Source organism: Labrus bergylta, chromosome 24 (genome assembly GCF_963930695.1).
Source record: "Labrus bergylta chromosome 24, fLabBer1.1, whole genome shotgun sequence".
NCBI classification, from domain to species: domain Eukaryota; kingdom Metazoa; phylum Chordata; class Actinopteri; order Labriformes; family Labridae; genus Labrus; species Labrus bergylta.
The window spans coordinates 10124108-10148327 of NC_089218.1; the positions used below are offsets into that span (position 1 = coordinate 10124108).

The 24220-nt window shown below is 36.5% G+C and overlaps 2 protein-coding genes across 20 annotated transcripts in view; both read right to left on the reverse strand.

Moving 5' to 3' along the window:
• The window catches only part of LOC109984171 (collagen alpha-1(XVIII) chain-like), a 35822-nt gene extending 33670 nt beyond the window's left edge, over positions 1–2152 (reverse strand). Inside the window, exon 1 of the mRNA XM_065951898.1 lies at positions 1874–2152. Within this exon, the coding sequence (XP_065807970.1) occupies positions 1874–1964 (91 nt within the window). The 5' untranslated portion in view covers positions 1965–2152. The remainder of the gene's footprint in view (positions 1–1873) is intronic.
• Positions 2153–5162: 3010 nt separating this feature from the next.
• The window catches only part of LOC110004421 (T-lymphocyte surface antigen Ly-9), a 38728-nt gene continuing 19670 nt past the window's right edge, over positions 5163–24220 (reverse strand). For 9 of the 19 annotated variants that reach the window (XM_065952186.1, XM_065952188.1, XM_065952190.1 and 6 more), the window contains 13 exons: positions 23589–23636; positions 23414–23467; positions 23169–23243; positions 22179–22226; positions 22004–22057; positions 21759–21833; positions 9816–9869; positions 9641–9694; positions 9396–9470; positions 9186–9257; positions 9034–9102; positions 8866–8943; positions 5163–7904 (listed from right to left, as the gene is read on the reverse strand). In XM_065952186.1, coding sequence (XP_065808258.1) covers positions 7804–7904; positions 8866–8943; positions 9034–9102; positions 9186–9257; positions 9396–9470; positions 9641–9694; positions 9816–9869; positions 21759–21833; positions 22004–22057; positions 22179–22226; positions 23169–23243; positions 23414–23467; positions 23589–23636 — 857 coding nt within the window. In that variant the 3' untranslated portion in view covers positions 5163–7803. Of the gene's footprint in view, positions 7905–8865; positions 8944–9033; positions 9103–9185; positions 9258–9395; positions 9471–9640; positions 9695–9815; positions 9870–10511; positions 10623–10760; positions 10849–10990; positions 11152–11253; positions 11380–11722; positions 11885–13297; positions 13386–13527; positions 13689–13790; positions 13917–14259; positions 14422–17206; positions 20296–21228; positions 21307–21396; positions 21466–21548; positions 21621–21758; positions 21834–22003; positions 22058–22178; positions 22227–23168; positions 23244–23413; positions 23469–23588; positions 23637–24220 lie in introns of those variants that run through there. The other 10 variants (XM_065952171.1, XM_065952179.1, XM_065952174.1 and 7 more) reach the window with 9 other exon arrangements.

The window sequence follows — 24220 nt, forward strand, 5'->3', positions numbered from 1 at the left end:
GAACAGTAATTGAGAGAAACATGGATGGAAAGAGTTCATTTGAAACACTTTAATTTGCGCTATGAATGTGCTTTCGTAACAAACAGAAACGGTTTGGTACCTTGCACAATTAAACTTTGTGTGGAGTCAATAAAAACTATAGTAAAATGTTCTAATTGTGCAGCTGAAGTTAATGTGAAACAGCAGAGTAAAATATTTTCCAGTCAGCACAGCAGTTTTATGTCTGTCTCAAAATGCAAGATGCCTGATGCTGATGCATTGTTTTCTGACTTTCTGAAGCAGAAAAAGGTGTGCGTGTTTGTCATTTCTGCCATTTGGACGACAGATTTTGCTCTCTAAGACCACATGAAGGGCAGGATGATAAATCCTTAAATCCTAAAATACTCAGACTGAAATCTTGTTGCTATGTTGGTCTAATAACTGCAGAAAGATGTTCCTCTTCTGCTCTTTCATCTTTTTTTGGTAGGTTACTTCAAAGTGCACAAAACAAAAGCAAAAACAACAGAGAGTTGCAGCGACTAAAGCTGCTGATGAGAGTCTTTTAGCAGCCGGAAATCGTGTGCACGTTTACTTGAATCCTTTCTGCACCTCTGTCTCTACATGTATATGTGGGCATGCCTGAATGTCATCATGTCTGCGTGTTTTGTATAGAGTGTGAGTGTGTGTGCGTGTGCGTGTGCGTGTGCGTGTGCGTGTGCGTGTGCGTGTGCGTGTGCGTGTGCGTGTGTGTGTGTGTGTGTGTATGCAGTCAGCAGAAAAATCAAACCACAGCCAGTTAAATTGAGGCGGTATGGATGAAGAGCGTCTGTATGGAAGGGAACCAACAAGCCCTGAAGAAGGGAAAATCTGAGCAAACCACAAATTACCACTTTGCACACACACACACACACACACACACACACACACACACACACACACACACACACACTGACAAGCACCTGCATAAGCAACATAACACATGGGCTTGATTAGCTCTAATCCTAAATACCAAACTTTAAGAAGCAATGATCTTCCAACTTTGTATTTAAACACAAGCAGGCACATGTGTACAAAATCATGGATGGATTACTGAACAAAAAGCTCTAAGGCAGGAAGCCATCGAGCCAGACCTCTGTCACAACAAAGACACACACACACTTACCAACAGATAAACGACAAGCAAAGAAGCAAAATGGTTACAAAAACCCACTAAAAGAGATGTCAAACAAACCACAGAAAAATGCAAAATTAACACAAAAGGATGAAGGATGCAGAGTCAGCACAAACAGATGCAAGATGATCAAAAAAAAAATGATATAAAAGTGATGTGCCAAAGGAGAGGGGGGAATCTCTACTTGTCAATTAATTTGAAATAATCAAAAACAATCTGACACCATGGCTATCACTTTTTGCTTTAACTGAAGAACAGGTCAGAGCATGATTTGATAAATGCAGGATTAACATCCAAACATAACTGCAGACTGTAAAGCTGAAGTACAGTATAAGCTCTGACAGCTATTCATAATTCCTAATAGACAAGTCCAGACATTAATTCCAACCACAACCTCATTCCGACCTGAAGCTGACTCGAGCTCTGAGATCATGTGTCGATTTATTCAGAGAGGGCAGGAAATCAAGTTTAAATTATACTTAAAAGCAATCCTGTTTCTTGAGGTCATTAAAGTGTTCAATCAAAATTCACATTACAAAACGTATCACGCAGTTTAAAGACATTAATAGCATTTTTGCATGGTTTTACGGTATTTTCTGCTTTTTTTTCGACATCACTTCTGTAATAATTATTAGTTATTTGCAGTTAAATTGCGTTAAAAACAATTTGAACACACTAACAATGGCAGTATAAAATATAAATATTAGCATGCATTAAGCCTACCTCTTCGCTGTGATTTTGTCTGTGAGACCACCAACAACAGCAGGACGCAGCTCTTCAGCTTCAATGTCGACCACCTGTCGCCTGGACGCATCCTCCAGCTGATTTCTTTTTCTTTTTTTTTTTTATGATTTTGACGAAGAAAAAAAATGAAATAAAATCCTTTTAGAGTTTCTTTCCTGGAGTTTTCATCTTTCAGCTGCTGGTGGGGAAAAAAAAAAAAAAATCAGATTCACCGACCTGCCGTCTACCTGTGGAGGTTGTGAGCACCTTTACCATCAGCAGCAGTGTGGAGGCGCGCTGCGAGGGGCACGTCGAGGGCGAGTGGATGACGTCACATCCGGCACAGTATTGTCACAGTAAAAGTTTTACTCTGTATTAAAGTCTGAGTAGCGTTATTGACTACTTAGCAGACATTTAAATAATATTATAATGCCGTTTTTTTTTTTCATTAAAAGCCTATGAAATATTTTCGTGCAGAAGTAATAAAAAAAAAGATACATAAAAATGTTAAATGGGCAGTAAAACAAATATATCACGCACACTCACAAACCTACATTACCAATTACATTTTTTATTATCATATATTTATTTATGTTCGGATGTTGCCTTTTTTTTTATTAGACTCTAAAAGCCACTTTTGCAAATTTCACTTTTTATAAAAAAAATTATATAGCCTATTTTCATTATCTGTTTTGGTATATCAGGTAATAAAATGATCAAAAAAGGAAGGATAAAAATCATTTTCTCATGTGCACTTATTCAACTCCATAAACCCAAACAAAAACCATACATTTACAAAAAACATATTCTAACTCAGACAGGATCCAACATTTTATCTGTGAACTTTACACATCTGCCACCCCTCTGCTATTCTCATTTATTGTAGCTAGTAGCAGTAGCCATGGCAACATTGGCAGCATTTACAGTCTATGGTAGCTGCCAAAGCTAGAGCTACCCAAGTGGCAACTTCCAGTGTTGAAAAATGAGGATGCCAATGCGGAAGTGTAAAATCCTGCAGTTCTTCGAGTGTCCACTAGAGGCTGGCTGTACAAGACACATACACACTCAATCAAATAGGCCATTTTTTTATAGCATAAATGAACATGTCAACAATCTGGTTAAAAAAAAGGAAATAGGCGTGATTATCTTGTGTGTCTGATTATCAGTGATAGGCACACACTGTACGGGGTTGAATAACTCACAATAAGGCATGTAGCTGACCTGATTTGTTTGTGAAGAGGCTTCAAAACCTGCCTCAGCTCCAGCTCTCGGCCTATCGTTGGACAGTTAGGGCGATACAGCATTTCCAGCAAGGGATCATAAAGCCCCCTGAAGTTCATTGGCAGATAACTGGCACTGGCATCTTCTCAAAGTGCAAATATGCAAAAAAAAAAAGTTTGGTCATCTGTTGTGCAGACTCACTTGAAATATGCAAAGCAAACTTGACTATGTTGCTTTTGTATCAGTCAACATGTTTTGCTAAAAGCTTTTTAGGAGACTCTTACAAACAGCAGATATAATATCTTCATCTCAAAAACGTTTTTTTTTTTCTCTTACTATTTATTTTTGTTGTTAGAAATGCTTCCTTCCTCTTCGTTTCAATTTTTTCAGACTTTTTTTGGCGTCTTCTTTTTCTAATTAATAACAACATAAGAGAAAGAAAGGAAACCCACAGTTTCTGTCTGGATAAAAAGTGTGAAAATGATGCTGCAAGCCCCCTGTCCATAGTCCCTTGAAAGTTCAAATCAGCCCCTGCAAACAGCCACTAATTAACCTTGTGTGGCAACTACAGAAGCTTCCCCACATCTGAGACCTTATCAGTGTTCAGAGCTGTGATCGTGAGGAAAATCAGCAGGCTAATGTAGGTTTTCCATGTGTTTCACTGCCTCTGTTCAGACATGTCGGCCTGCAGTGTGGCACCTGTCTGAAACCTGCATTCCTTAAAGGGAGAAAGGCTTCTCATGATGACAGATGCCCCATAAATACCCACGGCATATCCACACCGCCTTTTAGGCTGTGAATCTTTCTGCAAGAAATCAACCAAAAGATGGGTTTTATTCAAAAGGATTCCTGGTAAATAAGCGCTTTGTTTTCTTATGAGGAGGAAAATGAGTGTCAGCATTAAAGGGTTTGTCAGAACATGCCCTCCTCAATAGAAAAACCCCTTTGACACATCTCTCCCTGTGGAAGTCTGGATTTCAGCCTTGATCCTGTGTGCACACGTAAAGATAAGCCCCACTTTACGCCCTCGGCTGTCTTCTCGGGGGGCATGTGTTGTTGTAAAGACCCCCCCCCCCCCCCTTGCCTTTCCCCTTGTCTAACTCTTCAAATCTAAATTCCATCCGTCCTCTCCCCTCGCTCTCGGCTGTCAGGGCTCAGGAAGAGTCGTCTTGAAAGGTACCACTTATGCTGCGACCTGTGAACGAGTGGTGCAACACTCGCCTGTCATTTTAGTCTGAAAGCACAATATGAGAGTGAAGAGGATTCTGGGTCTCTTTCCAGGAAGGGTTGTACCTTTTACCTGCCAGGTGAGATCAACAATCCCACCTGGATTTCAGGAAGGCGAGCTCCTTAAATGTTACACATCCAAATACATCATAAATAAACTATGAGATGCACTGTGCGGGCTAAATGAGGTCATTTTGCAGCTTTAAAATAAGTGATACAGTGATACTATATATTAAATCATAAAGAAATCAAACCCAGAAATCTAGTTGGGAGTTGAAATCATACTTATGCTTCTAGATGACAAAAAAATATAATAAAAAAAGAAGTGCTTGTAGCTTAAATATTTCTTTGCTGCACAAGTGTCTTAAACCTGTGCTCCCTTTGATGACCAGAGCGACAACAAAAAGTCCTTCAACTTGAAAAGTTTTAGCATTCAGGAAACAACATTGCCACAAATAAAGAACAAACAATTGCAAATGAATAAGACACATTTCCTCTTTTGATCTCAATTTTGATTTATTCATAAAAATAAATCTAGCTGTTTGGAATGTAATACAAAGCAAGAAATATCTGTTTTTAACAAACGACTTGCACATTCAATCTTTCAAACAATCTACAACACTTGAGATACTGATAATTGATTTCTCAGAGTTTCAGTGCAAACAAACACGACTGTAGCTGCAGCATGAAACCTTCAGACAACAGCTTCATGCTGATATATGACACTGTACTTAGTCACAGTTTGATAACACGAGGCACCTGTAGGTGTGGTGTCACTTCAGTCGTGATATAATCTCAGCTATGGCAACAAATCAACCACACGCTTTGTGCTTTATCTGAAACCAAAGTGTTGTTTTCAAGTAATGTTACACTTTAGATCACACACATTATTCTCCAAGTCCCAAATCCATACAGCACAGGTTTTCTGCAAAGTTTGTTCAAGAATCTAAAAACGTCACCTCAATTAAGTCTGCAGCCGTTTTAAAAAGGGTTTAATTTGGAGTGTTCTTGACAAAGAAAAGGTCACAAAGAAGCTGCAGAAGCTGCTCATGTGGGGGAAATAATAAATTTAAAAAGTGTTAAAAACAAACATGATGAATCCATCGCTCTGTTAGAGTACTTTCTGGAAGCCTGGCGTTGCACATGTTATTGTAAAGTGGTGACGTGTTTTTATTGCTAAATCGTTGAAAAACAGTATTTAAAACATACTGAATAGAAATAGTGTTCAGTTTGGACTTGGGACACATTGTAACAGATCACATTGTAACAGATCTCAAACATAAATTAGTAACCATCTACAAAGACTTAAATATGCTCACTCAATATATACAAGACGGGATGATAATTTAAAGAAGAGAAAAGCAAACAATCCTCATTCTACCAATGAAACCTCAGTAGCTAAAAACATTAAAAAAAAACTATATACATTCAATTCATGGAATTGCCTTATAGACTGTCTATAAAGATGGCACATTATTATTAACTGCGTTAGTAGACTTCTACATCATAGAAAAACATAGGAAGTATTTCTTTCCAGTTGATGAGAGATGAGAGATTGAACAATCGTTTCCATGATTTTTCTGTTTCACTAATTTAAAGCAGGTGTGGTAGAAAAACACCAAACTGATTCATGTTAATGAAGGGATTCAAAAAAGGAAACATTAAACAGTCAGTGTGTCGACCATCTTTACCAGCAGTCCATAAAAAAGAACTGACAGTTTTTTCATAGTAGCTGTATGATGCCCTCTAGTGGTCAACAGTGAAACTACAGCAGCAGATAGAAGATAAACACTGTGGGGGAAATACAGCTGGGGGTAGCATGTTTTCACTTTGCAATACATTTTTTGGGAGCAGAACATACATGAATGATCTTTTATAATTTAAATAGGTTGTCTTCTTCCCTTTATGAAAATATGTCACGCTGTTGTGGCGACTAAAATGCCTCCCTCGTGGAACACAGATATTTAATTTCTTTACCTCAAAAATATACAATTCTTCTTTTTGGCATGCTAGCATCTAAAAAGTGTTGACCTTACAAAATCTAAAAACAATCCTAATAAATATATATATATTTTTTACATTATTAAATGCCTGTAAGTGCAACAAACTCTGGAATACTCTGCCAATAATAATGTTCCTGCAGTAGGAAAAATAGATGCTATTTAAGACTTTTGAAAATCTGTTTTTTTTTTGTTTTTCTGAAGTTTAAATGACAAATGCAGCTGCAGATACATACTAAAGATTCAAAAGGGCTTTGGCTTTTCAAAGTGACTTAAGGTGTTGGCCTTTGGTGCAAAATAAAACATTGACAACAAGACCTGATAAATATTCAAGTTGTAACAGGGATCTGATTTACACTGCGGCCTCGGAGGAGGCTGATTGTTTGTCTCAGTTCTTTTTTGCACCATTCAAGTTTAGAAACAGTCACTTTAAGGGACGAAGCACCTGGAGCTTGTTTCTGTTGCTACAAAAAATAAGTAATAATTCATGTTCTACATTGTAAAAAGGCAGTTAATAAATGCTATTAAATGTTGAGGTTTGGTGGTGATATCAAAATTTAAAGGAATCACAAAGATATCAAAACAGTCCCTTTTCTTTGTTTCAGCCACAATCTGACCAAAACACTCACTGAGGATGATTTAAAATGAGTAACTTCAGGAGTCAGATCAGTTGGAATAAAACCTGCAGATGTTTTTTGCTGATGATAATCTGTTGTAAGATTATGCTACTGATAGCCTAGCAGTTATGTCGTGACTCGTGAGGTCTATGTACAGAGGGCTAACGTCCCATAAACTACTAAAAGAAGAAAATATATTCCCTCATCATGTTAAAAACAGCTGTCAGAAAGCCCTGCATGATGTTGATATTTGAACGAGTCAGTTTGCATAAAGAGCAGATCACTGCCTGTGAGGTTTGCGTTAGAAGGAGCACAAGTCTTTTTTATCCCAAAAGAGGAAGAAGTGGAAGTGTGCAAGATTTATAAATAACTTGATGTTTCAGCTCAACACAAAGGTCACTTATTGAATGTGTTTGTCTTGAAACAGTGGCAGATGTGTTCTAAGACCTTTCAAAGTACTTTGTGTCACCCTTTGCCTTCTTCATATGAACAACTACCCTACATCTGATAACTACATTTTGACCACACTCTTACAATCATGTTGCACTGGACTAGAGCAGCAGGACACTCCTATGACTCTGTGCTCCTGAAACACATAAAGTGACTTTGAAATGTTGAAGGTGTGACCAAACAGCAGCTATTTGTTTACATGTCCCTCCTTCATCGTTGTGATCCCTGAACAGGAAGACTTTACAGACACACTGCATGAAGTACTAATGAAACATCAGAGATAAAAAGAACATCCTGAAACTTGGTCTTGCAGAAGTAGTCATCTGTCTACACATTCACACGTCTTGACTGTAACATCTTGACATAGAGCAGACTCTTATTATTTTAGTTACAGAACAAAAGAACTGAAAATACTTTAGTGTTCGTCGAGATCTCCTGCATCATCTGCTTCCTGTTCAGCTGCTGGTGGCTCTTGGTTGGTTTGTTCTTGGTCGGGTGGCTTCGTTGCCAGGTCACCTGTCAAAGGATGAAAAAAAAAAAAATCACATCTAAAGGCAGAACAGTCTGATTTTTTTCTTCTAACCTCAATAAAAAAACTGAACAGATGCAGTAAACACTGGTCTCTTTCTCTTTTCATACATCTCTCGTTTGTGCTTTAAACTAAATAGAGATCACACCAAATAAAAACCTAAATGCCCGATGTTAGTTAGTTCTTATTTAAATGTGCCAAATGTATCCAACATGGGACTCCAACACAGCTGTTAAATAAATCCAGCTTTCTAGTGATGTATGTAAATACAAACAGACAAATAATACTGTAACGTAGGATTATCAGATGATAGAGACACAGGGTTGTTTTTATTCTATTTTATTGATTATAGATCAAATAAAGCTTATTTTAGGGGTTATGTACGACATAGTGTTAAACTCAGTGTTTCCTACACATACATGATAAGATAATATAATCCTTTATTGATCCGCAGTGGGGAAATTCAAGTGCTGCAGCAGTAAAAGACAACAGGAAGATCATGCATATGAGTATTAATAAAATAAAAATATATAGGAATAAATACAAATAAAGATAAAAGTACTATGTATTTACAACTATTATAAGCAAGATGAAGACAGACTTAGGCGGGCCGCCCAAGTAATTATTATAATTACACATAATTATATATTATAATACTAAAAATGTATGTTATTTTTCATTTGTTCATAAATTTGCTGTGTGTGCAAGAGTAAATACACCTTGCTCTTGGCTTCATTTTGAAAAATGTGAATGTAAAGCTGCTGATGCTGTTTCTGTGCTGAAGTCCTATAAAAATGGAATCAAGTTGTTTGTTGCAAAAACTAAATTAATTAAGTGGGGAACACATTTGATATAAATACAAACATAATCTTAAAATATACCCTAAGATAAGAGTAAGAAAAAAATAGTATGTTGATCGGACATGGAGTGTGTTTAAATTGGACTCGCCTGTTTCCTGGCTGCTGGCGGGGGAAGCAGGAGTCGTTGAGTTCTCGTCAGACTTCTCAACCACATCAGATGTGATCTCTGTTCATTGATACATAGAAGTATTTGAATTTTAAGGGAGAAATGGTTTGACTCGTTTGATCCTATAAGTTAAAATACAGTTTAACACACCAGTTTCCTTGCCGGTCTCTGGAGTGATTGAATCCTGGGGGGATTCTGGACCCATCTCCGATGTGATATCTGATACAACATAAAACATGTTCATTTTATATGGATACAATATCAAGACAGTGTTTTATCCTATTAGATGTGATTTATCTCACCAGCTTCCTTGCCGGCCTCTGGGGATGTAGAAGTCGTCAGGTCATTGTTGGATGAAATCTCTGATGCCTTTCCTTTGAGTTGAGACAACAATCAAATACGTGTGAGGAGTAACTGTAGCTCTAGAGGAAATACTAGAGTTCAGGTACCTGAAATATATACTGAGGTACTGTTCTTATATTCAGTATTATCTATAGTATTATTTCACTCACCAGCTCCATTGCAGACATTTTGGAGCGGAATAGAATCTGAAGGCTCGTTGGATGCCCTTTGCTCCTCTGGGATCACTGTTAAAAACAATTTAAATAAAATAAATGATAAAGACAATTTCTCCGTGACAGAAAGCTCTAGTTCAAAGCTCTAGTTTAAAGGATAAACAAAGCTTTTCTGTTCCTATGCGTCTCTTTCTACAACAGTTTTAAAACCTTATACATTTTGTTAAACAACGTTTACACACCAGATCCATTGCAGAGAGAATCTGAGTCCTGAGTGGTTGGTGGTACATGGACCTCTGAAACAACAAATACAAAATAAATGTAAGAAAACATCTCTCACAAAATGCAGGTTGTAGTAGTAGAAATGTTCAAAGATCCGACTGTCACAGTTTTTAATATCTTTCACATTTGACTCACCTATAACGTTGTTGTCTTCTTCCTTGGTGGGTACGAATCCATATGAACCTCTCGCTATCAAATAAAACACAAAGGAATCATTGAACATGATATCACTTTACTTCTGTTCAAACAATTCATCAAAGAAATCCTGTTATAAGTCAAAAGTATTGTAGTAACACCATCACCTAGTTCACCAGTTAATAACCACAAATAGTTCATCTGCATTTTACAATGATGTATAAATGATGTTTTTTTAAAGCTAAGAATAAAAAGATCTAAAAAGGAGACTTTGAATTTTGTGTCACTGTCGACTCGTCTTGGACTTATTTCTTGTATCTCCTCATGTATTGGATCAAATCTCATTCCGACTGTCTTCACAGACTGGTATACTGCTACTATGTTTGTATGTGATATATATATATATTTATATTTCACAGAGCACAGCTGAGAAGAAAATAAAATGATTCATGTGGATAACAGATTGAATATCTTGTTGGTTATCTCTGTTCCTGTATTCAAGATAAACAAATATAAATCCATCATTATTCATTACTAAAGGTGTTTGTTAAGCGTTTTCCCGCCTATTTTATGAAGTGAAAGCAGAAAGAATCCACTGGAACTCCTTAAATAAAGACGGATGTCACATAACTGACGAGAGAAATACAACATTACTGAAAATATTTGAAATACAAACAATATAATCTGGCTTCTTACCAGGTTTGCGTTTGTAGATGAAATATGCTGCTATTAACCCAGGAACCAAAAGAACCAAAAGAACCCCTACTGCTATTAGCCAGCGGTTTCTTGCCGAGTGGACATTTTCAACTGGAAAAAGAAGAATGAATAAATAAAACATGAAATGTATGTGTATGCTGTTAGATAATGCAGAGTGATGTTTAAAAAAGCTATAAAACCATATAAACGGTGTAAATGAGGTTGATATTTGTTGGTGTGGCAGCTCACCTTTGAGTAAGGGGTTTGTCATGATATCACTGGTTTTGTAGCCGACTGGGTTGACAAATACACAACGGTAACTCTGCTCCTTCATCTCCTAGAAATTGAGTGAAAGATAATCACGAACACAGATTTTCAGGACATAAAACTGAATAGTTAAAAAAAGGTCATGAATGATGGATTTGGAGTGATCCCACTCATCGGCTCAGGCTGACTGGAGTGTTGTTGGTGTTTCATACCTTTGTTATGGTCAACACCTTGCCTGAAGGTCCCTCTGCTTCATCTAGAAGCCACTTACAGTCGACGGGTTCTGATTCTATCGTGTTGCCTTCACAGGTCAGATTACAGGCGGTCATCTCAGTGTTACATGATTTGGAGACGGAGGGTTTAGGGACACGAGCTGATACAACAAAGAACAAAGAAAACAGACCTTGTTGCTCTCAGTCTGAAAATATAAAAACTTCTTTACTGACCAAAATTAATTTAAAGTTCAGTCACCCACAGATGACGATGAGATGAGTTGAGTCGAGGTATTTGTTGTTGATCTCAGGTTTGCAGATTCCACTGTCGGTTTTAGTCAGTCCTGTGATTGTCAGCGCCCCGGTCGAACGATTCAGCTTGCAGCGACCTATAATCATCAAACCATTAAATAAAACTAAACTTTAGGGTCGCTAAACATGCTGAGTAAAAATAATTTGAAACATAATGAATGAACACCAGTGATAAGTGGAAACAAATGAAAGCAACACCTGCACTTAAAAAATGGACTTAAATGGATGCATCTCCCCCTCTTATTCTAATGGTCTGCCCATGAAAGCCTTTTTATAGAATGTCATCCATTCATTCAGCACAAAGTAGGGGTCTAATTATAAATACCTTCAAACAAAACAAACCTAAAAACCTTCACTTGGATTAAGGTTCTTGTTGTGTTTTCAGGTGTAGATAAACTTATTTAGTGTAAGTGAAATTACCTTTGAACTTAAGACAATTTGTCTCATTTCCATACACTTCATACCACTCTGCAATGATGTCCTCTCCATGTTTCCATTGAATGCTTGTGATGGGAGGAGACGGAGACTGAAGAGGTGGCGTGAGGACAATGTCATCACCTTTTGCACCATACACTGTTTCAACTGCAAAACAAAAAAAGACAACGTCAAACACAAGTTATCTTTAAATTACACGTTTCAATGTCTTTTATATTCTGTTCTGTCTTATACCAATCCAATTTTCTGTCCTGATCCTGAAATATACAACACTATTATTACGCAATAGACTAAAACCAAAATGGTATCAACATTTAGTGCTGGAATCTTTCTAAATACATATTCAAGTACTTCCCTTGAGGTTTACATGATTAATAACTTTTTGAAATAACTTCATAGCTAACCTTTTACTGAAACAAGACGCGTTTGGATCGTCGTGTAGTGACGCAGTTTAAATTAAGTGTTGTATGCGTAAATAAGTAAATAACAAGGTTGCCTATTCATTTCTGACTGTACATAACTATTAAAGATTGCAATATAGATTTGAAATATAGATTCAAAATCGTAAAAAAAACGACATATAAAGTAATTTAAACTCACACGCGTTGACTGGGTGCGAAATCCAGGAAAACAGGAAGAGAGAAAAAACCAACATGTGCAGTTGTTGCATCTTCTCTTCAGGTAATAAAAACAGAATAATAAGTCGCGTCAACGCTAATATTTAATGTTTTGAGTATCTTACAACTTTTAATTTCACAAATAGTATCTAAACCACGAAGAAGCGACGACGTCCAACCCAAGTGTTGAAAACGAAACTAAGTTTAACCTAAATGTAACCCTAACCCAACCATTTCCGGTTACACCTAGGCAGACTAGTGATGTGAAAAGCAGTTCTTTTCAGTGTACTGAATCAGTAGAATCAGTTCAGTAAAGTGATTCGTTCAAATGATTCGTTCACTGAATCGTTCAGTACTTCTCTGCAGCTCTGTCTGTGAATCAGAATTTAATAAACTGAAACACGGCCGAACGTTTAGTTCTGCTCGCGATCGTACTGAGAACAGCCGGTGGTGAATAATAAACCAATGAGCTGAGAATTTAGTTGGATAAAGTTACAGTTTACAAACTGAAAGCTGCTAAAACAATCACATTTATTTTCCCCGACCGTTCTGTTCATTACGTTCAGTACACAAATCACTGACTGACTGACTGAGAGGGAGAGAGAGACTCGGAGGCGGAGCTCTCGTTCAGTTAAACACTGACTGAATGTGAAGGAGCGAGACTGCGAGTCACCAGCCTCAGTCGCACGCACGCACGCACACACACACACACACACACTTTCCTGACTGAAACACAGTCAGCTGAGTGAAATTAAGTTGGATATAAAAGCTGTTTGTAAACTGACAGCAGATATAAAAAGCACAAACATTTTCGCGACACCTAAATGTTAAATAATATATTTTCTACTTCCTCAATTTTGGAGACATGAGAGGGAAAAAAAAGAGCTATAAAACCATATAAACGGTGTAAATGAGGTTGATATTTGTTGGTGTGGCAGCTCACCTTTGAGTAAGGGGTTTGTCATGATATCACTGGTTTTGTTGCCGACTGGGTTGACAAATATACAACGGTAACTCTGCTCCTTCATCTCCTAGAAATTGAGTGAAAGACAATCACGAACACAGATTTTCAGGACATAAAACTGAATAGTTAAAAAAAGGTCATGAATGATGGATTTGGAGTGATCCTACTCATCGGCTCAGGCTGACTGGAGTGTTGTTGGTTTTTCATACCTTTGTTATGGTCAACACCTTGCCTGAAGGTCCCTCTGCATCATCTAGAAGCCACTTACAGTCGACGGGTTCTGATTCTATCGTGTTGCCTTCACAGGTCAGATTACAGGCGGTCATCTCAGTGTTACATGATTTGGAGATGGAGGGTTTAGGGACATGAGCTGATACAACAAAGAACAAAGAAAACAGACCTTGTTGCTCTCAGTCTGAAAATCGAAAAACTTCTTTACTGACCAAAATTAATTTAAAGTTCAGTCACCCACAGATGACGATGAGATGAGTTGAGTCGAGGTATTTGTTGTTGATCTCAGGGTTGTAGATTCCACTGTCGGTTTTAGTCAGTCCTGTGATTGTCAGCGCCCCGGTCAAAAGACTCAGCTTGCAGCGACCTATAATCATCAAACCATTAAATAAAACTAAACTTTAGGGTCGCTAAACATGCTGAGTAAAAATAATTTGAAACATAATGAATGAACACCAGTGATAAGTGGAAACAAATGAAAGCAGCACCTGGACTTAAAAAATGGACTTAAATGGATGCATCTCCCCCTCTTATTCTAATGGTCTGCCCATGAAAGCCTTTTTATAGAATGTCATCCATTCATTCAGCACAAAGTAGGGGTCTAATTATAAATACCTTCAAACAAAACAAACCTAAAAACCTTCACTTGGATTAAGGTTCTTGTTGTGTTTTCAGGTGTAGATAAACTTATTTAGTGTAAGTGAAATTACCTTTGAACTTAAGACAATTTGTCTCATTTCCATGCCCTTGATACCACTCTGCAATGATGTCCTCTCCATGTTTCCATTGAATGCTTGTGATGGGAGGAGACGGAGACTGAAGAGGTGGCGTGAGGACAATGTCATCACCTTCTGCACCATACACTGTTTCAACTGCAAAACAAAAAAAGACAACGTCAAACACAAGTTATCTTTAAATTACACGTTTCAATGTCTTTTATATTCTGTTCTGTCTTATACCAATCCAATTTTCTGTCTTGATCCTGAAATATACAACACAGTGAGAAATGTGTAAATTATGACCGTGGACTATTATTACGCAATAGACTAAAACCAAAATGGTATCAACATTTAGTGCTGGAATCTTTCTAAATACATATTCAAGTACTTCCCTTGAGATTTACATGATTAATAACTTTTAGAAATAACTTCATACTATTATAGCTAACCTTTTACTGCTGTACATATATTTGAATGAAACAAGACGTGTTTGGATCGTCGTGTAGAGACGCAGTTTAAATTAAGTGTTGTATGCGTAAATAAGTAAATAACAAGGTTGCCTATTCATTTCTGACTGTACATAACTATTAAAGATTGCAATATAGATTTGAAATATAGATTCAAATCGTAAAAAAACGACATATAAAGTAATTTAAACTCACGCGCGTTGACTGGGTGCGAAATCCAGGAAAACAGGAAGAGAGAAAAAACCAACATGTGCAGTTGTTGCATCTTCTCTTCAGGTAATAAAAACAGAATAATAAGTCGCGTCAACGCTAATATTGAATGTTTTGAGTATCTTACAACTTTTAATTTCACAAATAGTATCTAAACCACGAAGAAGCGACGACGTCCAACCCAAGCGTTGAAAACGAAACTAAGTTTAACCTAAATGTAACCCTAACCCAACCCTTTCCGGTTACACCTAGGCAGACTAGTGATGTGAAAAGCAGTTCTTTTCAGTGTACTGAATCAGTAGAATCAGTTCAGTAAAGTGATTCGTTCAAATGATTCGTTCACTGAATCGTTCAGTACTTCTCTGCAGCTCTGTCTGTGAATCAGAATTTAATAAACTGAAACACGGCCGAACGTTTAGTTCTGCTCGCGATCGTACTGAGAACAGCCGGTGGTGAATAATAAACCAATGAGCTGAGAATTTAGTTGGATAAAGTTACAGTTTACAAACTGAAAGCTGCTAAAACAATCACATTTATTTTCCCCGACCGTTCTGTTCATTACGTTCAGTACACAAATCACTGACTGACTGACTGAGAGGGAGAGAGAGACTCGGAGGCGGAGCTCTCGTTCAGTTAAACACTGACTGAATGTGAAGGAGCGAGACTGCGAGTCACCAGCCTCAGTCACACACGCACGCACACACACACACGCGCGCACACACACTTTCCTGACTGAAACACAGTCAGCTGAGTGAAATTAAGTTGGATATAAAAGCTGTTTGTAAACTGACAGCAGATATGAAAAGCACATACATTTTCGCGACACCTAAATGTTAAATAATATATTTTCTACTTCCTCAATTTTGGAGACATGAGAGGGAGAAGTAGGGGCGGGCTTTAGAGACACAGAGCTCTCGACCGACTCCGTCCTGTTGGTTCAGTCAGTACGTATCACTGACATGAAAGGAGAGGGAGGGCGGGCTTTGAGAGACTCTTACTAGAGAGAGATACGAGACGGGAGAGAGGAGAGCGCAACTGAATTTGAGAAATGAACGACTCTTTTCAGGAAGTGATTCAGTTCAGTTCGTTCACCCAGATGATTCGTTCGTTCATGGACGACACATCACTAGAGCAGACACCACTATGACGTCTAATGATGATGTTAATGCTTAGCTTTCGTTTTTGTTGAGAAAAAAAAGAAGCTTAAACAATCTTATTTATCCATATTAATAATATTTTGAATTTAAATTTGAATTATTTAATTACATTTCAAGGTTCCTCCACCTTTACATGGTGGTAATTCATTTATGGTCTCTCAATTATCTGTAGTATTATAGGCTACAAATTGTTTCCAAAAATCAAAACTTTGTTTCCCAAGATAATGAAAGGCTCACTAAAAATAAAGACCTTATATCTCAATCCCCATCTAAAATAATTAAAAACATAAAATGACTTTAAAATAAAAGAAACTCTCGAAATAAATACTGATTAATTACTCTCAACATAGTAAGACACTCTTAAATGAGTATCTCTAAGGAAGCTGAAAAGGTCCACAATGGACAAATTCTTCTTTTAAGCAATGACAGATGACCTTTCTATTCAAGGCTAAATTCCCCAAAACAGAACCTTCTCGTGGTTTCATTAACACAAGAACCAAGCATTATTGCACCCATAAATCTTAATAATTTTATTGTCTTTGTTCTCATGATTTTACAAATATGATACTTCTGCAATTCAACTTTAACTGTGCAACACAATGGCATCATGGACTGTTAAACTCTACATCCCAAGGGACGTCTGTGACTCCAGGGAGCTGTGAATCCTGCAGACCGAGGGCTTTTATTTGATCTTTTTTAAAGTGTCATATAAGGAGTGTTATGAAACGAGCTTTAATCTTGAGTGTTACATTTATCATCGTTCACCTCGGGGGCGTTTCTTTGTCCGCAGGATTCAATAGCAGCTTAGACATGGGTTTTTCAACACGGACGTAACAGGCGGCTACAGTCAGAGTTACAAATAAGTTGTAAACAATACTGAAGAGTGAACAGTGATACTATATATTAAATCATAAAGAAATCAAACTCAGAAATCTAGTTGGGAGTTGAAATCATACTTATGCTTCTAGATGACAAAAAAATATAATAAAAAAAGAAGTGCTTGTAGCTTAAATATTTCTTTGCTGCACAAGTGAAAAGTTTTAGCATTCAGGAAACAACATTGCCACAAATAAAGAACAAACAATTGCAAATGAATAAGACACATTTCCTCTTTTGATCTCAATTTTGATTTATTCATGAAAATAAATCTAGCTGTTTGGAATGTAATACAAAGCAAGAAATATCTGTTTTTAACAAACAACTTGCACATTCAGTCTTTCAAACAATCTACAACACTTGAGATACTGATAATTGATTTCTCAGAGTTTCAGTGCAAACAAACACGACTGTAGCTGCAGCATGAAACCTTCAGACCACACCTTCATGCTGATATATGACACTGTACTTAGTCACAGTTTGATAACACGAGGCACCTGTAGGTGTGGTGTCACTTCAGTCGTGATATAATCTCAGCTATGGCAACAAATCAACCACACGCTTTGTGCTTTATCTGAAACCAAAGTGTTGTTTTCAAGTAATGTTACACTTTAGATCACACACATTATTCTCCAAGTCCCAAATCCATACAGCACAGGTTTTCTGCAAAGTTTGTTCAAGAATCTAAAAACGTCACCTCAATTAAGTCTGCAGCCGTTTTAAAAAGGGTTTAATTTGGAGTGTTCTTGACAAAGAAAAGGTCACAAAGAAGCTGCAGAAGCTGCTCATGTGGGGGAAATAATAAATTTAAAAAGTGTTAAAAACAAACATGATGAATCCATCGCTCTGTTAGAGTACTTTCTGGAAGCCTGGCGTTGCACATGTTATTGTAAAGTGGTGACGTGTTTTTATTGCTAAATCGTTGAAAAACAGTATTTAAAACATACTGAATAGAAATAGTGTTCAGTTTGGACTTGGGACACATTGTAACAGATCACATTGTAACAGATCTCAAACATAAATTAGTAACCATCTACAAAGACTTAAATATGCTAACTCAATATATACAAGACAGGATCATAATTTAAAGAAAAGAGAAAAGCAAACAATCCTCATTCTACCAATGAAACCTCAGTAGCTAAAAACATAAAAAAAAACTATTTACATTCAATTCATGGAATTGCCTTATAGACTGTCTATAAAGATGGCACATTATTATTAACTGTGTTAGTAGACTTCTACATCATAGAAAAACATAGGAAGTATTTCTTTCCAGTTGATGAGAGATGAGAGATTGAACAATCGTTTCCATGATTTTTCTGTTTCACTAATTTAAAGCAGGTGTGGTAGAAAAACACCAAACTGATTCATGTTAATGAAGGGATTCAAAAAAGGAAACATTAAACATTCAGTGTGTCGGCCATCTTTACCAGCAGTCCATAAAAAAGAACTGACAGTTTTTTCATAGTAGCTGTATGATGCCCTCTAGTGGTCAACAGTGAAACTACAGCAGCAGATAGAAGATAAATACTGTGGGGGAAATACAGCTGGGGGTAGCATGTTTTCACTTTGCAATACATTTTTTGGAAGCAGAAAATACATGAATGATCTTTTATAATTTAAATAGGTTGTCTTCTTCCCTTTATGAAAATATGTCACGCTGTTGTGGCGACTAAAATGCCTCCCTCGTGGAACACAGATATTTAATTTCTTTACCTCAAAAATATACAATTCTTCTTTTTGGCATGCTAGCATCTAAAAAGTGTTTACCTTAAAAAATCTAAAAACAATCCTCATAAATATATATATATTTTTTACATTATTAAATGCCTGTAAGTGCAACAAACTCTGGAATACTCTGCCAATAATAATGTTCCTGCGGTTGGAAAAATAGATGCTATTTAAGACTTTTGAAAATCTGTTTTTGTTTTGTTTTTCTGAAGTTTAAATGACAAATGCTGCAGATACATACTAAAGATTCAAAAGGGCTTTGGCTTTTCAAAGTGACTTAAGGTGTTGGCCTTTGGTGCAAAATAAAACATTGACTAAGACCTGATAAATATTCAAGTTGCAACAGGGATCTGATTTACACTGCGGCCTCGGAGGAGGCTGATTGTTTGTCTCAGTTCTTTTTTGCACCATTCAAGTTTAGAAACAGTCACTTTAAGGGACGAAGCACCTGGAGCTTGTTTCTGTTGCTACAAAAAACAAGTAATAATTCATGTTCTACATTGTAAAAAGGCAGTTAATAAATGCTATGAAATGTTGAGGTTTGGTGGTGATATCAAAATTTAAAGGAATCACAAAGATATCAAAACAGTCCCTTTTCTTTGTTTCAGCCACAATCTGACCAAAACACTCACTGAGGATGATTTAAAATGAGTAACTTCAGGAGTCAGATCAGTTGGAATAAAACCTGCAGATGTTTTTTGCTGATGATAATCTGTTGTAAGATTATGCTACTGATAGCCTAGCAGTTATGTCGTGACTCGTGAGGTCTATGTACAGAGGGCTAACGTCCCATAAACTACTAAAAGAAGAAAATATATTCACTCATCATGTTAAAAACAGCTGTCAGAAAGCCCTGCATGATGTTGATATTTGAACGAGTCAGTTTGCATAAAGAGCAGATCACTGCCTGTGAGGTTTGCGTTAGAAGGAGCACAAGTCTTTTTTATCCCAAAAGAGGAAGAAGTGGAAGTGTGCAAGATTTATAAATAACTTGATGTTTCAGCTCAACACAAAGGTCACTTATTGAATGTGTTTGTCTTGAAACAGTGGCTGATGTGTTCTAAGACCTTTCAAAGTACTTCGTGTCACCCTTTGCCTTCTTCATATGAACAACTACCCTACATCTGATAACTACATTTTGACCACACTCTTACAATCATGTTGCACTGGACTAGAGCAGCAGGACACTCCTATGACTCTGTGCTCCTGAAACACATAAAGTGACTTTGAAATGTTGAAGGTGTGACCAAACAGCAGCTATTTGTTTACATGTCCCTCCTTCATCGTTGTGATCCCTGAACAGGAAGACTTTACAGACACACTGCATGAAGTACTAATGAAACATCAGAGATAAAAAGAACATCCTGAAACTTGGTCTTGCAGGAGTAGTCATCTGTCTACACATTCACACGTCTTGACTGTAACATCTTGACATAGAGCAGACTCTTATTATTTTAGTTACAGAACAAAAGAACTGAAAATACTTTAGTGTTCGTCGAGATCTCCTGCATCATCTGCTTCCTGTTCAGCTGCTGGTGGCTCTTGGTTGGTTTGTTCTTGGTCGGGTGGCTTCGTTGCCAGGTCACCTGTCAAAGGATGAAAAAAAAAAAAAATCACATCTAAAGGCAGAACAGTCTGATTTTTTTCTTCTAACCTCAATAAAAAAACTGAACAGATGCAGTAAACACTCTTTCTCTTTTCATACATCTCTCGTTTGTGCTTTAAACTAAATAGAGATCACACCAAATAAAAACCTAAATGCCCGATGTTAGTTAGTTCTTATTTAAATGTGCCAAATGTATCCAACATGGGACTCCAACACAGCTGTTAAATAAATCCAGCTTTCTAGTGATGTATGTAAATACAAACAGACAAATAATACTGTAACGTAGGACTATCAGATGATAGAGACACAGGGTTGTTTTTATTCTATTTTATTGATTATAGATCAAATAAAGCTTATTTTAGGGGTTATGTACGACATAGTGTTAAACTCAGTGTTTCCTACACATACATGATAAGATAATATAATCCTTTATTGATCCCCAGTGGGGAAATTCAAGTGCTGCAGCAGTAAAAGACAACAGGAAAATAAAAATATATAGGAATAAATACAAATAAAGATAAAAGTACTATGTATTTACAACTATTATAAGCAAGATGAAGACAGACTTAGGCGGGCCGCCCAAGTAATTATTATAATTACACATAATTATATATTATAATACTAAAAATGTATGTTATTTTTCATTTGTTCATAAATTTGCTGTGTGTGCAAGAGTAAATACACCTTGCTCTTGGCTTCATTTTGAAAAATGTGAATGTAAAGCTGCTGATGCTGTTTCTGTGCTGAAGTCCTATAAAAATGGAATCAAGTTGGTTGTTGCAAAAACTAAATTAATTAAGTGGGGAACACATTTGATATAAATACAAACATAATCTTAAAATATACCCTAAGATAAGAGTAAGAAAAAAATAGTATGTTGATCGGACATGGAGTGTGTTTAAATTGGACTCGCCTGTTTCCTGGCTGCTGGCGGGGGAAGCAGGAGTCGTTGAGTTCTCGTCAGACTTCTCAACCACATCAGATGTGATCTCTGTTCATTGATACATAGAAGTATTTGAATTTTAAGGGAGAAATGGTTTGACTCGTTTGATCCTATAAGTTAAAATACAGTTTAACACACCAGTTTCCTTGCCGGTCTCTGGAGTGATTGAATCCTGGGGGGATTCTGGACCCATCTCCGATGTGATATCTGATACAACATAAAACATGTTCATTTTATATGGATACAATATCAAGACAGTGTTTTATCCTATTAGATGTGATTTATCTCACCAGCTTCCTTGCCGGCCTCTGGGGATGTAGAAGTCGTCAGGTCATTGTTGGATGAAATCTCTGATGCCTTTCCTTTGAGTTGAGACAACAATCAAATACGTGTGAGGAGTAACTGTAGCTCTAGAGGAAATACTAGAGTTCAGGTACCTGAAATATATACTGAGGTACTGTTCTTATATTCAGTATTATCTATAGTATTATTTCACTCACCAGCTCCATTGCAGATACTTTGGAGCGGAATAGAATCTGAAGGCTCGTTGGATGCCCTTTGCTCCTCTGGGATCACTGTTAAAAACAATTTAAATAAAATAAATGATAAAGACAATTTCTCCGTGACAGAAAGCTCTAGTTCAAAGCTCTAGTTTAAAGGATAAACAAAGCTTTTCTGTTCCTATGCGTCTCTTTCTACAACAGTTTTAAAACCTTATACATTTTGTTAAACAATGTTTACACACCAGATCCATTGCAGAGAGAATCTGAGTCCTGAGTGGTTGGTGGTACATGGACCTCTGAAACAACAAATACAAAATAAATGTAAGAAAACATCTCTCACAAAATGCAGGTTGTAGTAGTAGAAATGTTCAAAGATCTGACTGTCACAGTTTTTAATATCTTTCACATTTGACTCACCTATAACGTTGTTGTCTTCTTCCTTGGTGGGTACGGATTTATATGAACCTATCAAATAAAACACAAAGGAATCATTGAACATGATATCACTTTACTTCTGTTCAAACAATTCATCAAAGAAATCCTGTTTTAAGTCAAAAGTATTGTAGTAACACCATCACCTAGTTCACCAGTTAATAACCACAAATAGTTCATCTGCATTTTACAATGATGTATAAATGATGTTTTTTTAAAGCTAAGAATAAAAAGATCTAAAAAGGAGACTTTGAATTTTGTGTCACTGTCGACTCGTCTTGGACTTATTTCTTGTATCTCCTCATGTATTGGATCAAATCTCATTCCGACTGTCTTCACAGACTGGTATACTGCTACTATGTTTGTATGTGATATATATATATATATATATTTCACAGAGCACAGCTGAGAAGAAAATAAAATGATTCATGTGGATAACAGATTGAATATCTTGTTGGTTATCTCTGTTCCTGTATTCAAGATAAACAAATATAAATCCATCATTATTCATTACTAAAGATGTTTGTTAAGCGTTTTCCCGCCTATTTTATGAAGTGAAAGCAGAAAGAATCCACTGGAACTCCTTAAATAAAGACGGATGTCACATAACTGATGAGAGAAATACAACATTACTGAAAATATTTGAAATACACACAATATAATCTGGCTTCTTACCAGTTCTGCATTTGTCAATGAGATATGCTGCAACCCCAAGAACCTCTAGAGGAAATACTAGAGTTCAGGTACCTGAACTATATACTCAGGTACTGTTCTTATATTCAGTATTATCTATAGTACATTATTGTATTTTTTTATTTAAATGATGTAAATATGTTTGATCTGTTTTTAACTTCTATTTTTATTTTTTATAAGTATATTCCCATCCCCTGTTTTCTGGAGCTGCTGTAATGCACAAATTTCCCCCACGGGGATCAATAAAGTTTATCTTTATCTTTATAGTATTATTTCACTCACCAGCTCCATTGCAGATACTTTGGAGCGGAATAGAATCTGAAGGCTCGTTGGATGCCCTTTGCTCCTCTGGGATCACTGTTAAAAACAATTTAAATAAAATAAATTATAAAGACAATTTCTCCGTGACAGAAAGCTCTAGTTCAAAGCTCTAGTTTAAAGGATAAACAAAGCTTTTCTGTTCCTATGGGTCTCTTTCTACAACAGTTTTAAAACCTTATACATTTTGTTAAACAACGTTTACACACCAGATCCATTGCTGAGAGAATCTGAGTCCTGAGTGGTTGGTGGTACATGGACCTCTGAAACAACAAATACAAAATAAATGTAAGAAAACATCTCTCACAAAATGCAGGTTGTAGTAGTAGAAATGTTCAAAGATCCGACTGTCACAGTTTTTAATATCTTTCACATTTGACTCACCTATAACGTTGTTGTCTTCTTCCTTGGTGGGTACGGATTTATATGAACCTATCAAATAAAACACAAAGGAATCATTGAACATGATATCACTTTACTTCTGTTCAAACAATTCATCAAAGAAATCCTGTTATAAGTCAAAAGTATTGTAGTAACACCATCACCTAGTTCACCAGTTAATAACCACAAATAGTTCATCTGCATTTTACAATGATGTATAAATGATGTTTTTTTAAAGCTAAGAATAAAAAGATCTAAAAAGGAGACTTTGAATTTTGTGTCACTGTCGACTCGTCTTGGACTTATTTCTTGTATCTCCTCATGTATTGGATCAAATCTCATTCCGACTGTCTTCACAGACTGGTATACTGCTACTATGTTTGTATGTGATATATATATATATATATATATTTATATTTCACAGAGCACAGCTGAGAAGAAAATAAAATGATTCATGTGGATAACAGATTGAATATCTTGTTGGTTATCTCTGTTCCTGTATTCAAGATAAACAAATATAAATCCATCATTATTCATTACTAAAGATGTTTGTTAAGCGTTTTCCCGCCTATTTTATGAAGTGAAAGCAGAAAGAATCCACTGGAACTCCTTAAATAAAGACGGATGTCACATAA